Here is a 16,630-nt window from a genome sequence, read left to right on the forward strand (position 1 = left end):
GTCCAGCAGGGGGAGACTCCACTTAAAGCTGCATTCTCTCTAATGTCCAGCAGGAGGAGACTCCACTTAAAGCTGCATTCTCTCTGATGTCCAGCAGGAGGAGACTCCACTTAAAGCTGCATTCTCTCTAATGTCCAGCAGGAGGAGACTCCACTTAAAGCTGCATTCTCTCTAATGTCCAGCAGGAGGAGACTCCACTTAAAGCTGCATTCTCTCTAATGTCCAGCAGGGGGAGACTCCACTTAAAGCTGCATTCTCTCTAATGTCCAGCAGGGGGAGACTCCACTTAAAGCTGCATTCTCTCTAATGTCCAGCAGGAGGAGACTCCACTTACAGCTGCATTCTCTCTAATGTTCAGCAGGAGGAGACTCCACTTAAAGCTGCATTCTCTCTAATGTCCAGCAGGGGGAGACTCCACTTAAAGCTGCATTCTCTCGAATGTCCAGCAGGAGGAGACTCCACTTAAAGCTGCATTCTCTCTTGATTTATTCCCTCAGTAAACATTTTCCTAATGAGTTTATGGACACAATCTATAGTTTCAAGTCTTTTTTTAATACAGCATGATGTTCATTTAGTAAATTATGGTCCCATTTAGAGTCAAATAGACCATTAAGCAGGGGATACTTTAGTCCGGGGCTACCTTGTGACAGGATTGTGGTTTAGTGATACTGTGTACATTAAAATAGCCCAACACGGATGACTTGCATTAGAAAATCTACAGTTCCCCTGGTAGGTGTCTAGCTTAGCGCAGCACCATATTAACAATAGATGTAAACACCCTGAAGCTACATAGCACTTGTCTGCAGTACGCTTCTGTCCAAATATGGTCACATCCGGTTTAAAAAACCAAGATGACGAAGGCCAAAATACCAATCTCCTGGCTTCAAAACGATAGCCCAAAAACCAAAGGTGACATCACGGAAGCTTCACCCATCTCTTATATACAGTCCTTGGATATAATGGGCTTTAAATTAGGACAAAACATTTTTATTTGAAGCCATTGTTCCCCTTGCAACTTCTCAAACATGCCATGTGGGCTACCAGCCCTTCACACACTGATCACATAGAACACAAGTGCTGTTTTCACACTGTCTCCTAATATCCCTCAGATATTTTAGTAATGTCTTAGGTTTGCATCCCAAGCCACCTCATCTTGCTCAAATTTTTTCAGCCTGGGAGACGAGTCGAGATTAATGCAGTGACACACTGATAGTTAGACTTTTCCTGCATTCAAACACACATGCCAGAAATTATTTTTATGTCCCAATACATAGTTAGTCAAATGCAGTGCGCCAAAATACCAGGATGTCCTGGTACATGTTGTTGGATTTTGCAGTATGCAAGCGTGCATATTTTATTTTGGCTATTCTGACCCACAATCCTTTGCACAACATATATGGGCCATAAGATCAAAGTTGCAATGTTATGAAGAAGCACTATGTCCCAAATGTATGCATACGAAGTGTGTGCTATATAACTGCAGCAGCACTACATCCTAAAAGTAAAAGGAAAAGGTATGTGATTTGGAACTCACCCTCTATATGTAACTAACAACCTCAACAGAATGGGCTGAGCCAGTTTGCATACTGTTAAGTCTGTACCTCTTTTTTCTCTTTTGTTCTACTGCTTATATCTTCATTGCTTAGTTTTTATAGCTGTGAAGCTGTGAAGTGAAACAGTTTTGCTGTTTTGAAGTGAATACGGTGACTGAAAAAAAAGATAATGCAGTCAGTAATAAGTGGATTCTGTGGGAGCAATGAAACAGAGTTGGTAATGATAACTTTTTACTCATTTTATGGTCTTTTTGCTTCTCAAATTCAGCTTTTCTGAGCCCCCAAATCCCTCCCTCATTCTCTAGACACCGCTCCCTGTAAATTACACACAGTAGTTTACTCTTTCTAAAGCAGTGAATTCATACACCGGACATTTACCAATCACCGCCATTTTGTCTTATTTCTGACGGAGCTACACGTCTATTTGCATTTTCATATATAACATGCTTCCCATTATATTGTGGCATTGTTAGTTGAGAATAGTGTCGGCCTCACATGGCCACGGGCATTTTTTGTTCCACTGTGGTTAGTCTTGAATATAGGCTAAGGCATCATTTGAACACTCAAGTGTAATGGAAGAGGGTGAATATAGTGCAGTGTGTAGTGAAAAAAAAAAACAGCCTGAGTGTCAAAATTAATCAAGAACTCAAAGATGTAAGGCCAGCTAAGGTTGCTCTCTCTGTGATTCTCTGAATGGCTGTATGGTCTCATTCTCTCGGCTCTCACTGTCATTTTAATATCCATAGATAATGGTGCGCTTTGTTACCCCTCTGGGGTTGTGAGCGCCGCCAGGAATACGTTTCTTTTTCCGTCTGGTTAGAAAGACACTTTGGAATGGACATTTTACTCAATTCTGTCGTCTTTCTAATAACATCTTTTGACAGTCCTGAACTTGGGTTTTACAACAAATCGCAACTTTCCTTCTTTTAAATTGACACACATGTTATTCATGGGGATATACAAATATGATTAAAAACTAGCCTCTCTCTCTCAGCATACTGTGCTGTTTTTAGGGGATGTTAACCCTTTAAAAACTCAATCTTTCTGCAGCAGAAAGCCAAAGCTTCTGTCTTTGAGGTCATAATGTTGTTTTACCCTCTTTATGAGGTCACCACGTCACGCGACATCCGGTGCCAGACAGACGGACGACTCATGGTGGTGCGAGAGTATTAACCCTGCGATGGCCACTGGTGATCAGTGTTTTTCATGATGCTGTATACAATTTTCTAAATCTAAAGTCTCACGTGGCATTCGGTGCAAAATTACAGATGAAACCATCAAAATGGCTTGATACTCAAAAACTAAGAAATGTAAGTAGTTCAAATAACTTATTATAAGTAATAATAAGTTTTAAGAGATATTTTCTTCATGTCTCTACATTTCAGATTATCGACTATATCTGCAGTTCAGTGACACACATACAACACAAACAGTTTAACATGAAAGACTATATTCTCTGTCTCTCTCGCCCTCTCTCTCTCTCTCTCTCGCTCTCTATCGCTCTCTCTCTCCCTCTCCCATTCTTTGAAAGCATCACTGAGTTGATAATAAGATTTGAGTATGTGCCAGTGTTTTGTTATTATCCCTTTTATCTGATCTGCACCCTCAGAATATACTCTGTTGTAAATATTACACTGTCATGTGATTTCCCTGTAGGTTTATGTTTGTTTGGAGAGATCAAACCTACGTCTTCCTTTGATTTTAATGGCAGCATCATATAGGACAGATTTCTTGTATCCTCTTTGTTGAAAAATTGTCTTTCATTTCCCTCATGTTCCTGTCAAAATCCAACGTTTGCTGGCAAATATGTTTTCATCTGCAAAACTGACTAAAATGGAGACTGTTTATTTAACGGTAAGGGATGATCAGAGTCAAAAGCATTTCTGAATACATCTGTATACAAGTGATTATTCTCTGTAATGATCCATACATACAGAAACGTGACGTGTTTCTAGTCATAATCCATAAAAATTACAGCACAAGAGTTCGTAGGTGAACAAACCAAACACTGGTTCTACTCATTGGGTATTTAGATAAAGTTGTTAATTATGTTCATCTGGAGCTGATGTGATGTTAACTTTGCTATATAAAGCCATGATGACTACAAAAAGATGCATAACGACTACAAAGAACTCATAATAGGCTGCGCCCTAGGATTTGATGTGACAATACATTTATTGATTGATGCAAAATATCCAGAGAGATGTGTAACGGCCTCAAAGAGATTCAAAATCAAAACAAAAAAGAGAAGCGTCACACAGTCTGTGTCTTGCTCCTACGTAAAAAAGATGGCTGGGCCTTTTATTTATGTCTGGGCCCAAGAGCCCATATCTGTCCCATAATCCACCAAGTTATTAATGTTTCCATAATTGTCAAATTATACATTATTTGTATCACAGCAGACAAACCACGAAAACCACAGTGAGGCAGTTTTGTCCTGCCACAGGGCGCTGCCGTAGCTAATGGAAGATACCCTACATTATTTATCCCTTTAGTAAGCACATAAAAGAGGATTTGATACTTGATTTAATAAAAAATTTTTTTTTTTTTTTTAAAGTTGTGGCTTAAAAACTGACTTGATCCATTGATTGCTCATTGATCTGCAGGAGAGGAGTCTTTGACCATTTTCCTGGACAAGCAGAAGCTGAATAAGAAGTCAGAGGGTAACAGCAACAGCTCGGTGGTGTCTCTGGAGCTGCTCCATCAGCTGGCCGCTTCCTACTTCACAGATCGAGAGAGCACCCTTAGGCGACTGCACCACCTCCAGATCGCCACATCTGCTATCAAGGTACTGTACATATGCACGCATCGAGTGAATAAGCCTGCTCATATCAAGATACATATTCTTTATTTCTAGCAGTGCTGGAAAATGTTTGTTTGGGTATAGAGCACCTGTGCAAAAACACACTTTATCTGCTTTACGTAGACTTGTGTTTGCAGTTCTCCAAGTCCACAAACAACCACCCATCAAGGTAGACACACAAACATTAACACTCCTATAAAACTGTCTCTTTTGGATATATTACTCCGCGCTGCACCTGTAACAAATAGCTCTGCCTGCTTTCAATGTATGCGCACAAAAAATCCTTTTTTTAAAGATTGTTTTCAAGGTGCATCATTGCTCAAAAGCTGGGGGAGAGACAAGAGCATGCTGGATTAAAAACACGGTGTATGCACTGCAACCCACAGAGGCAAATGTCAAGTTTCTTTAAAGTCCCAGTGGGAAAAGTGTATTTATGCACACTGTACTCTACTGTATGCCATCTGGACTGGGTTACAGGCTGCGATGTGCTCTCCAGTGGGTTTTTGGGCACCTGTATCATATGAGGGTTAAAACACCTGGTAAAGAGCAGGCGTAGAATGGCTCTGACTCTAGAATTTAAAGTAGTTTAACACCTTTGTTACCACCTAAGTTGGTTCATTTAATTCACCTGCACACTCCACACTAGACTAGACTATGACCATGATGGGTCATCATTTATCCAAAATCCACCACCAGGCTTTTACAAGATCTTCTCATCATTAATTAATTGCAAAGAGGAACTGTTTTGTTAAAAATCCACTCAAAGAACACAGAAAATAAATCCTATTATCTCCCGTGCCTGGTTTGTGTGAATGTCTGTTCTCCTGATGACTGCAAGTGAAGCATTACCAAGCGATACATTTTTCACATAGGAACGGATCCGTTGGCTCTTATGCGACGACAGCAGGTGTGTGGGTGGGTGGACTGTGCTTTCATGCCTCTACTTAAATAGCAAATCTGATAGAAATCTGTAATTGCTTGGTGTCAACTCTGTGTGTACCTTGAATAAGGCGGCTCATTTCCAAGTGGTGTCGCTGAAAACGCTGCACGCTCGCAGTATGCAGAGGTGAGGTAGACCTTTTCCGTTGCCAAGAGTCACTCTAAAAAGGCATACTGGAGCACTCGATTGCTTGAAAATGTATTTTCTCACAAAGCTTCAATTGGCCCTATATGAGAAACAGAGAACAGAGAGGCCTCCTAGACAAAGGGAAAATTGCTTTCACCCACTTTAATTAGTATGAGAACATGAAATTGAAATGTAAAGACTGTAAACAGTGTTTGTTGGACAACATTTTAGTGAAATGGCATAAGATAAAACAGCATCTAGAGAAAGTTTGCTGCAGTGAAGGCCGTTCCAAAAAAGAAAGAAATAATAACCTTGGCATACTCTGACTTATAGACAAGCTTTATAACAGCAAAATATCGCTAAACATGAGTAACAAACAGTCATTTGAAGTATGAATGCTGCATCTCATGACAGCATAAAGACACAAACACGTAATCTACTCAGCCTGGATTAATGAGTGACCACTAAAACAACCCCTTATCTTTTATCAGTTAATATGTAAATGAAAACCATTAAGATCTATTTTCTGAATCACTTAGTCTGGTTTCAATCCATCCACTGATATTTTGCCAAATACACTTTGTATAAATTAAACCGCATGTTGCTTCTAATACCTATTTCCCAGCATGCCTCAAGTCACTTTCTGACGGTTTTCTCAGATTCAGGGTTTGGTCCGAGTGGAGCTGCAATAAAAAAATGATGTTGGAATGTTGCAAAACCTTCTTACGTCATATTTAAAGCAGTGGGAAATATCTATATCCTTAAAGTAAAAACATATGATATAATAATAAATATATTTGAGTTTGAAATCATTACCCACTATGAACCACACAACTGCCCTAGGCCACCACATGCCCAGTTGGGCCCAGTAAGTCCCAGGTGTCCTATATGTCGCATTCTTGACTTATAGACAAGCTTTATAACAGCAAAATATCGCTAAACATGAGTAACAAGTAGGTGTCCTATATGTCGCATTCCTGTACATCATTTTTATGGTTACCCATTTTCTCAGAAATCTGCACCACAAAAAGTAACATCAGGGCTCAACACAACTTTTAAACCAGGCATCAACATTTGTTTGCCAAAACTGAAAACATGGTTGCCAAATTTTTTCACAATTGTCTCGGAAGCAGATGCAAACAATAATGCAGACGCATACGGGGCGTTGTCTGATTCCAGTCCTGACTGTAACAGCAATATTTGAATATCACTAACAAATAATTCAAAATATATTTATTTTGGGATGCACCAATTTCTCAAAATGGTTGCCAACTGGCAACTGTTACTGCAGAGCCCTTTCACGGTGAAGGATGGTCACCACGACAACACAACTTTGGGGCAGTGGTGACCTAAAGGTTAGAAAAGCGAGCTTGTGACTGGAGGGTGTCCGGTTCAATCCCCAGGACCAGCAGGATAAATCTGGGTGGGTATTTCTACCACTGAGGTGCCCTTGAGCAAGGCCCATAACCCTAAAACTGCTCCAGCGGATCTGCTCAGTGGCCAGCAGAACAGCAGCGGTTGTACTGGGCAGCTTCAAGGTTTGAATGTGATCAGGTCTTTCCTGAAAAAGAGAGTATTGCTCTCAGTGTTCCCCCCCCCCCCCTTAATAAAAAAAGGTGGATGAAGCTTTATTTCTTGATCAAGTTCCCTTTGTCAAACGCAGTTTTAGGATTTAGTTGAAGAGCAAATTAACAGCAGCTGAAAAATGTTTGTGCTGATCTCCGAGGGGCCTCCCAAAGCCCTGACACCCCAGGGCCCCAGACCTTTCGTGGCCCCAGCAATTACTTTGCAGTGATTTGATTAATTAGAATTTATTTTGACAATATCCATAGTTTCTTTTCCGCTGAGGCTTTGCCCTTGTCATGTTATCTTGGACTGCCACCCACAATTAGGAAAACATGTTAAAATGATCAGCAAGGTTGCAAAAACAAACGTATATTGAGACTGCTTACAGTCCGTTTCTCACTGTATGCTGCAAATAGTTTGATGCCATCAATTATCTTTTCACATTGAAGTTATTGTGTAACAACTTGGTCACACACAGCTAAGATGATATATAGATGTAGAGTCTGTTTCTCACTGTATGATGCAAATAGTTTGGTGCCATCAATTATCTTGGTCACACACAGCTAAGATGATATATAAATGTGGAATAAATAGAACAGACAGGAAGCTGGTAAGATCCTACTCATTATGACCATGGTGTTAAGACGCTTGTGATTCAAGTCTTGATGGCCCCTCTCTGGTTTATGGAATGAGAACGGGTGGCAGCGGTTTGGAAATATTGAGATTCAACGTATCTGTGGTTTACAGAAATGTTCAATGCCAGCATTTTATTCTGTGACTGGGTTGGAAAAAGGGCATAAGCAGATTTCTCTAAAATGAATGATAGGATATTTTTGCAGTAGCCACTCTACTCGTCCTCGATGCTGCTGCATATTCTAAGTAACACCGGCTGCCAGCAGCAAGGACACACCAATGAGCAGAGAGTAGAAAGCCCTCCCGTATGTCCGCCTCATACATTTCTAGCAGTTTTGTGCCATTAGTAAAAGTAACATTAAAATGGGGCGTGCTAGATGTTACAGCATAACATAAGGCAGGGAGCCGAAACTACAGTACCCTAGAGGTACCGTCTGCCAATGAAGAGAGAAGCAGTGTTATCACATCCTGAGCTCAAGAGACTCTGAGAGGGAGAAATCAACCTACATTTCGAAATCAGATGCTGCTGCTGTCAGGTGGAAACATTTTATCCCATCAACATCCTAAATAAAGAAAACTACATCTTTAGTTCAGCAGGCGGAATGTGAGGAAACCCGCATGATTGAGTTTGGTTGATGTGCCGAGAAAGTTCTAGATTTGTCATTTTGCCCCTCCTCTTCTGACTGGTTTGAGGTAGGCAGGCTTAGTTGGAAAAAGATGATATCACATACTTCCATGCACCAATCCAGCTGCTCTCGTCCCCTCAAAGGCGAGACACAACTCATCCCAAAACGAGCCCTTTGTCTAATGACAGTTGTTGGGGCTGTGTGCTGATCAGACCACACCCACATACTGTAGTTCTGTGACACCACCCAAGAAGGCTTCCTACAAAAGAAGTCCCACATAATCAAGAGTCAAGGATAGGAGCCTCTGAACACTCACACAGGTGTTTTCAGTTGTTCGGGCTGATTAGACATCTCAAGGTGGGCAGAGCTTTGCTGGTGTTGAAATGTTGAAAATGTGAATATTTAAACTTTCATACTTTTAAACTGAAGGGCAGTGTCGCTTTTCACATATATCAAACATATCCAAAATGTTTTACACCTGATGTCATTTATGCTCGTAAGAGGAATCCACCCCTGAACCTTCATTTCTTTTCACACCACACTTCCTCCTTATGACAAAATTATCTCATTAGATTGTGGAAAATATGTAGCTGCATAGATTAGCATATCAACAATGTAATGCAACAAAACAGATTTTCTTGAAACAATTCAAGTCATTAATGCTTTAAGATACCGTTTGTTGAGTGCATATGGTTTTAGAAATATGAAAAGTGTTAATTTGTTTTTATTCATTGTCTTTTGCAATATCACATAAAAAAAGGAAATAAATGCAATATATATGCACATATGAACCTGATTACATGCCCATGATGACAGAAAAAGCCTGACAGGTAGGTCAATAGTCCTGTTTTTCAGTTATTGCAAACAGCCAGCGATTTTTCAAACAGGCCCACACACTTGTGCACGCACAACAAACACACCACCACTTCCACTTTGAGAGGAGCATCCTTTTTCATGGTTTTTACGAAAATGAGGATCTCTGGTATGCGAGCCACCTGCCGCGCCATGTTCTGCCCGGTCAACTCATCACCCAAGAGGAAGCAACGCTGAGTGGGATGTACTTGACCTGTGTCCACGTACACCTCTGGGCTCTGTGTCGCTGCAGCACTGTGTAGGAGGAGAGTGTGAGATACATTATCTTTATCTCCAGCGATAAAGTGTAGGAACTTTCAATCGCGCATCCAGTTTCGACTACAGTTTAGTAAGACAATGAAAGACCATTTTAGGGCCCGACTGTTACATAAATGACGGCAGAGTATTTTTACCACTGCTGTTTTCAAGAGCCGAACTCAGCAGGGAAACTGCAGCCAGACACCTTTCTCTATAAAACTCCATCATGTTGTTAGAAAAACCTTCAGTACAAATGAACATTTTTTTTTATTGTAAAGTAAAAGCTTTTTACTGCTGAGAAATCATTTCAGCATTAAATCTTCACACCTTAGCTGTTGCTGAAATCTCCCATAATTCTTTGTGGTGTTGAAATGATATGGTGTCGTATAACAGGAGCAATTACTTCTGGGTAGTGAATCTAGCGGTCTGTGTTTGGGATGTGATGGACCTAATTAACAAATGTAAATAGCTAACCACATTTCTTAAAGGATCGGCTTATTCCATTAAAAGACCAAAACCAGCAAAGTGTTGTCTTTCACTATTTAACGACTTTATAAGCCTGTCCGTGGAAAAAGCCCGGTTCTTTACTGATGGGAATAACAGCTCTTTGAAGGGAGTTGGAGCTTATGACCCTGTTGCTTTCTGAGACATTTTATTCTTTTTCTCTTCTTTGTTTTCTGTGTTTTCTTGTATAGTATAAATGAATGATTGAACATTGCCCGACCTAATGTCAATAACCTTCATTATCATAAACGTTACACCAGATTAGAGCTGCAATGATTAGTCGATTGGTTGCCAGCTATAAAATTGCAAAAAAGGCCGTCAACATGGGCTTTGGGAAAACATTTATTCTCGTGTTTTCACCATTTTTTGATGAACCAAACAACTACTTGATCAAGTAGGATCGATAACGAAAATAATGGTTGTGATGATGCCATATCAATCTGCTTTGTCAGTACATTTCCCACTTTTAATTCACCCTCTATATGAAATGTGTAATGTAAAGAAAGTTGCATGCAGCACAATAGAATACAAGCTAAAAGAAAAGTGCTTTCACCAATGTACGACTCAGCTCCCTTTTGTTCTGATCAAACCTTTTGAATGTGTCCGAAAATATAGTTTCATTTATTTTTAAATTAGTAAGTAATGTCCAAAAAACATGGTGGGTGGCCTTTTCCAAACATTACTCAAACAGGAAGAAATAGTGCATTTATTGGGGACTAGATTCAGCTGCGGATCAATATACATTTGTGCTAGTGAGTGTTTACAGCAGCAATATAGTGTAATGGATTGAAAATGGAGCTCTGTGACACAGTTTTATGTAACATCTTTTGATCCACACACACAATACAGGTGTTTTTATTAAACATGTTGACAATAAGGGAGGTTCGCATCCCAGCCTGGGCCCTTCTGTGCGGAGTTTGCATGTTCTCCCCGTGTCTGCGTGGGTTTCCTCCGGGTTCTCCGGTTTCCTCCCACAGTCCAAAGACATGCACGTGTTAGGTTAATTGATGATTCTAAAACATTGCCCGTAGGTGTGAATGGTTGTCTGTCTCTGTATGTCTCTATGTGCCCTGTGACAGACTGGCGTCCTGTCCAGGGTGGACCCCGCCTCACGCCCAATGTCAGCTGGGATCGGCTCCAGCACCCCCGCGACCCCGACCCCGGGATAAGCGGTTGAAGATGAATGAATGAATGAATGAATGTTGACAATAAGGAACATAAAGTGACCACTTTATTAGGTAAACTTCATAGCCATAAACTCTACCTAACATACAAAGTAATCACTTTTTGGTGACATTGTCGGAAATGTTGTTTAGAAATTTCGGCAAAATAAGACATGAATGTAGAATGACTGAAAATAAAATGAATAAATGAGGAAAAAGGCGGAGTTGTTCAATTGGTTGAGAGGTGTTTTTAATTTTTTGACCTTCCCATTTCCATCAATGAGATGGCCAAAATATAAGAAACACCTAAATATAATGCAGTCCTGTACAACACCACCATACAGCCTGACAACAAGCTAAAAAATATACAATTGAACACCTCTGTGACGTATGAAACAAAATGAACATTGTAGGCCTCATTAAAGTAGACTTTATGGCCAAACAGCTGTACAGTTGTAACCGTAATTGTAATATGACTGCTGAAATAGGAACGGTAATGCATAAAAGAATATAAAAATAAGTACTTCTGGTTCATAAGAAAACCCACACTACTTTACCATGTTTGAATAATGCATATTGTTGAACAAAACATTAAAAACAAAATGGCCTAGGTTGAACGATTCCCTCAGGGAAGGGCTCTTGGGAGTTTTCAACAAAAGCCGGAGACGGGGGTGGCAGCTCTTTGGTGGATTATCATTGAAGTTCCTCACATGAGTTACAAACAAGCCCAGCGTGTACTCTGTGTCGGCTCTGAAGCTTTCATGGTGTCTGCAAACAAGGAAAGTCAAATATGAGCTGTAGACAAAGGGGATATCAATTATGATAGCAACAGCAATCAATATTAGCAAACAGAGATAAAGTCATAACTAAAAATACATGAAATTCTTGCATTAAAGTGATATTTCCTATGTGACTCATTTTGCAGTCGTCAAACGTTGTACTCCTCATGGTGTGTGGCTGGAGTTGGAGACATTTGGTCCTTGTGTAGTTTTTGATCATGTCTTTTCTCCCAAAAACACATCACCATCATTGCGTTGCTATGGCAGAACTCAGTACTGTCTGTAGACCTCCAGCTTGAAACAGTTACAGCTGGACTGTTGCTTTAAAGCTACAGAGACCTAGTGTTCAATATTTGGACATTTAACAACCATATTTCCTTTAAGTGTGGCACAGGCTTATTAACCTCAACTAGAAAAGGTAGCAGGCTTGTATAAAAGGCAAGTCTTCCCTCTGTTTTATAAGAATAATTGGTAATATTTTAGTACAAATCCAGCTTTTGATCTGTTAAAGTTACTGCATTGTGCTGTTAATACCAACTCATGACTTTTTGTTCACACAGCAGAACAACAAGGTGTTCAAAATTGTTTTTAACAGTCAATAACAAAACATGACTGAGATGCAACAGTTGAGACTTTTCCATTATTAAAGCAGAGTTTATCTGTGCCCACATCTAAAACAACAACACCAAACGGCCCCTCTCCCTTTGCTCCTCGCCTTTATGTCTTGCTAATCTCTAACTACATCTCAGCGACGTCTCACTCTCTCCGAGATACGTGAGGGATGTTTGAGATGTGTATCTTTTGTAGCGCCTTGAAGGCTAACTTCCATTTCTTTTGATAAAAGATGCAATCTTAATGCAAGACAGATTGTGAAGATGTGAGGAACAAGGCTATATTAAGGACAACTAATTCGTACAGGCTGCATCATTTGCCAAATTGCATGATTTAGCTGGAGAATGGCTTTGCCAGAGGCCATATTCATCTTCTAAGGCTAACTGTATCTTGAATAGTCACTCTAGAAATTAACTTGAACTTGTATCCTTGCTCATTCATTCTTAACGTTTGTTTGCTCTACCTTCTCTGGTCTTTTGTCTTTATTCCTCATGTTCTTTTTGTCTCATGATCTCATCTCTCCCACACTTGCCCTCTGTTTCTTTATATATTTGACTTTTATCCATGTCTTTTACTACGCTTCTCTCATTAGTGTGTCAGCTCGTCTTTACTTTTCTTCAATTGGCCACCCAAAGCAGAGCACAGTTCATAATTTCTTAAGTGGGATATCATTTTTTTCCATTTCATGTGTTATTTTAGATTGAGATTTGACATTTGTGCTACAGTTATTTTTATTGACCTTGATAGAAGACGTGTCAGGACAATCTCTTCAGCTCAGAAATTAGCTGGGTTTTCTCTCCGTACAGAAAGAAAGAATTGTGCATGAGCAAGGTATGCTCATCAACTGATCCATATAATATCTTACGAAACACAGCACCTCATTTTCTTTATTTTGGTAAATTATGTTTCCAATATATCATGAGTGAAAGAGTTGTCATTAATGAGATATGGATGCATCAAACATGCATGTTAAATGGATGACATGAGAGTTTATCAAGTTGTTCCTTGCCCCCGTTTGCTCAGCATCGTTGAATAGTATATATGCGACGTGTGTATGGATGGATTACTGAACAGGCCTATCGGGAACCCATAACCGTAGTCCAGTTCCCTAAATGAAAATATGTTGCTGAAAAAAACAAAACGATGATCAAACTGATCAAAAAGAGAAGCTTAATGACCAATAGTATACACAAAATGATTGTGGGGATGCAAACCAATCACAAAGAGACAAAAAACAACAACAAAGAAATGTTTAAAAACCTGTAAAATGACCACAGAGAGAAATGACAACATAGCTAAACAGTCACAAATACATGCAAACAAGTAAAAATGGACATTAGCATCAAGAGACCCAAAACGACGACAAAACAACTAAAAGTAGACCCTTAATTGGGGTCTTGTCCCTTTGTAGACAGAGTCGCTTACATGTCTGTGCCCAGGGGCCCTTTGTCTCAGAATCCGTCCATCCGTCCATCTACCCAGAAGTTATTGTTTACGACCATTGAGATTGGATCTATAGTGTTGTCCCATCATGAAACTCCTTATCACTTATCACTTATTTAGTTTGTACTTGTTTTATTCCAACATGCTGCTAAACTGCACGCTGCGTATTGTTTTATATTGTATAAACCTACGTTTAACCACAATGTCTGTTGCATTCTGTCACATCTAGTTAATTGTTTGATTTATTTGATGTTAGCTTTATTTTGATTTGATTTATGTTTTTATGCTTATTGTTACTCTGATCCTTTCCCACCTTTGTATTGAAACTGTTGCACAATAATTTCCCTCGGGATAAATAAAGCTTCTTGAATCTTGAAACACATTTTCTTCTCATTTTTGTTGAGTTTATAATTTTAGTTTAGTTTTTTCAATGTCCTGTCAAACTGCTTTACTGCACATCTGTCAGCAAGAACGGATGACTCTCAGAGCCCTAGTGCCCTGAACCATCAGAGCCCCATGCCCCAGGTTCACTAAATGAATGCTGCAGAAGTTTGTGGTCATTTGATGAACTGCAAATATGGTAATGTGTACCACAATATTAACTGAAATCATAAGGTTGATCCTTCAGTTTATCATTTCTTTTAATGTAGTGAAAACTTGCTTTTAAAACCTTTATTATTAGTGGCGCATATGAATACATAATCAAATTACTACAAACTGTGACATCAGACCTGGGGCAGAGTAGTCTTCCATAATGAGAGCACTTGTTCGTCTCTGGGTTTCAGGGCAAATCACAGTGTCCTCGACATACTGCATGGAGTCTGCTAATTGAATGTAATTAGTGCTTAAAAGCAGGATACAATGCAAAGAGAGTGGGAGGTTTTGGTCATTGGGGTTTCAATATGTCCTGGGGTCAACAAACATGTTTGTCCTCCATGGTTATGATTCCTATACAGAAATCCTGTAGTTTTCTCTGTTATTGATCAGTGTAAATAGAGAAGAGGCAATTATAATCCACCAATGTAATGGTACCTGTGGTCGAACCATGCAGAACAAACATAAAAAGTCATGAAGCCTGCTCCATCATCTTTAATATCTGAAGCACTGCGGCTGCTTTCAAACACACACACATGCAACAATGGTTATTATCCTTTTTCCTTTTTATCTCTGCAAAGTTCAAATCCTCTTTCACAAACACCTGCTCCATCTCTCTCTCCCTCCCATGCACTGTTCCCCCCAAGACGGCCGGCACATTGCAGGCAGCTGTGGCTGCAGGTGTGGGAGTGAAGCAAGAGATGGCGATAGTTTTCTCTGTTATCAGAGGGCTCTGCCACATCCAGTCCAGTGCCTGCCTTCACACACTCCGACTGTCACAAGCTGTGTACTTGACTGCCAGAAATGTGAACAAACATCTGCCTCATTCACTTAATGTGACATTATTAAAAAAAACATATATTTTAAATAGATCTGTCCTTCCTCTGTTTCCTAGGTAACAGAAACAAGGACGGGCCCACTCGGCTGCAGTAACTACGACAGCTTGGATTCAGTTAGCTCAGTGTTGGTGCACAGCCCGGAAAATAAGATCCACCTAAAGGGTAAGACCGGATAACACACACTCTTACGTATATACAGTATATCTTAAATCTGTTCACACACACACACACGCACACTTCCACTTCCACTGCCACCCTACCTGCCAAGCCTCTCACCTCCTGTGTGTAGTAGTTGGCCGGGATGACCCTTTACTTCACGCTGCAGTAGTTTATATGTCTGTTCTGCCTGACTGGCGCTCAATCTCATGGGGAATCTGTTATCTTACCACGCTGTAGATGGAGCGTGTCTGGCCACACTGACCCCAACCTGACCCCTCCAGCTACACCAGGAACAGTCAGTGCACAAGTAAAGCTGAAGTGGCAATCCATGGACTGGCCTTGTTGTTTGATAGGAGTTAGCACCCATTTGATTCTGATGGGGGATATCGGCCAAATTAGAAAGAATTCTGGGTAATTTTCTTACCGTAACCGTATTAACCGTGTAACACATGGTTCAGTTCAGCTGACTGTGCAGAATAATGTTTTTCTGTAATATGTGGTAGTGCTACTGGTCCTAACTATAGCTTCTGTATTTACTTTGAGGGGAAATAAAACCCAGTATCACAATAGCCGTAGTTCCAGAAATTAATCTACATTTTTTTTTTAAAGATTTGCATTCAAAGAGATGAATGGAAACGGCAAAATTCAATAAAACTTCCTTTACTCACTTAAGGTGTATTTTCAACAGGAATGTTTTATGTTTTAAAGAGGCCCTATTATACTAGTTTTCAGGGTCATGTTTATATTTTTCAGGTCAACTACGATAGGTTTACATGCTTTGATCTTTAAAAAACACATTATATTGGGGCGGCAGTAGCTCAGTCCATAGGTGACTCGGCTGGGAATCGAGTCCCTGTGTGGACCATGAATGGAGCGTGGACTGGTGGCTGGAGAGGTGCCAGTTCATCTCCTGGGCACTGCAGAGGTGCTGAGCAAGGCACCGAACCCCCAACTGCTCGGGGCGCTGGTGACTGGCAGCCCCCTCACTCTGACATCTCTCCATTATTCGCATGTATATAGGTCTGTTTGTGCATGTGTGTATTTCGGGCCTGTGTGTGTGTAACATGAATAATAATAGAGTGAAAAAATCGAATTTCCCGTTGTGGGATTAATAAAGCAATTCTTCTTATTTATATTTCTCATACTGTCAATTGCTGCAGCACCCATGCAGCACCTCTGT

General features: G+C 40.2%; 1 protein-coding gene across 1 annotated transcript in view; it reads left to right on the forward strand.

Moving 5' to 3' along the window:
* brinp2 (bone morphogenetic protein/retinoic acid inducible neural-specific 2) overlaps window positions 1-16,630 on the forward strand; it is a gene marked incomplete at its 3' end in the record, with an annotated part of 237,814 nt that overhangs the window by 149,226 nt on the left and 71,958 nt on the right. The window contains exons 4-5 of the mRNA XM_083928752.1: window positions 4,160-4,341; window positions 15,348-15,453. Coding sequence (XP_083784878.1) covers window positions 4,160-4,341; window positions 15,348-15,453 — 288 coding nt within the window. The remainder of the gene's footprint in view (window positions 1-4,159; window positions 4,342-15,347; window positions 15,454-16,630) is intronic.

The sequence above is a fragment of the Echiichthys vipera genome (genome assembly GCF_963691815.1).
Source record: "Echiichthys vipera genome assembly, chromosome: 15".
Classification (NCBI taxonomy): domain Eukaryota; kingdom Metazoa; phylum Chordata; class Actinopteri; order Perciformes; family Trachinidae; genus Echiichthys; species Echiichthys vipera.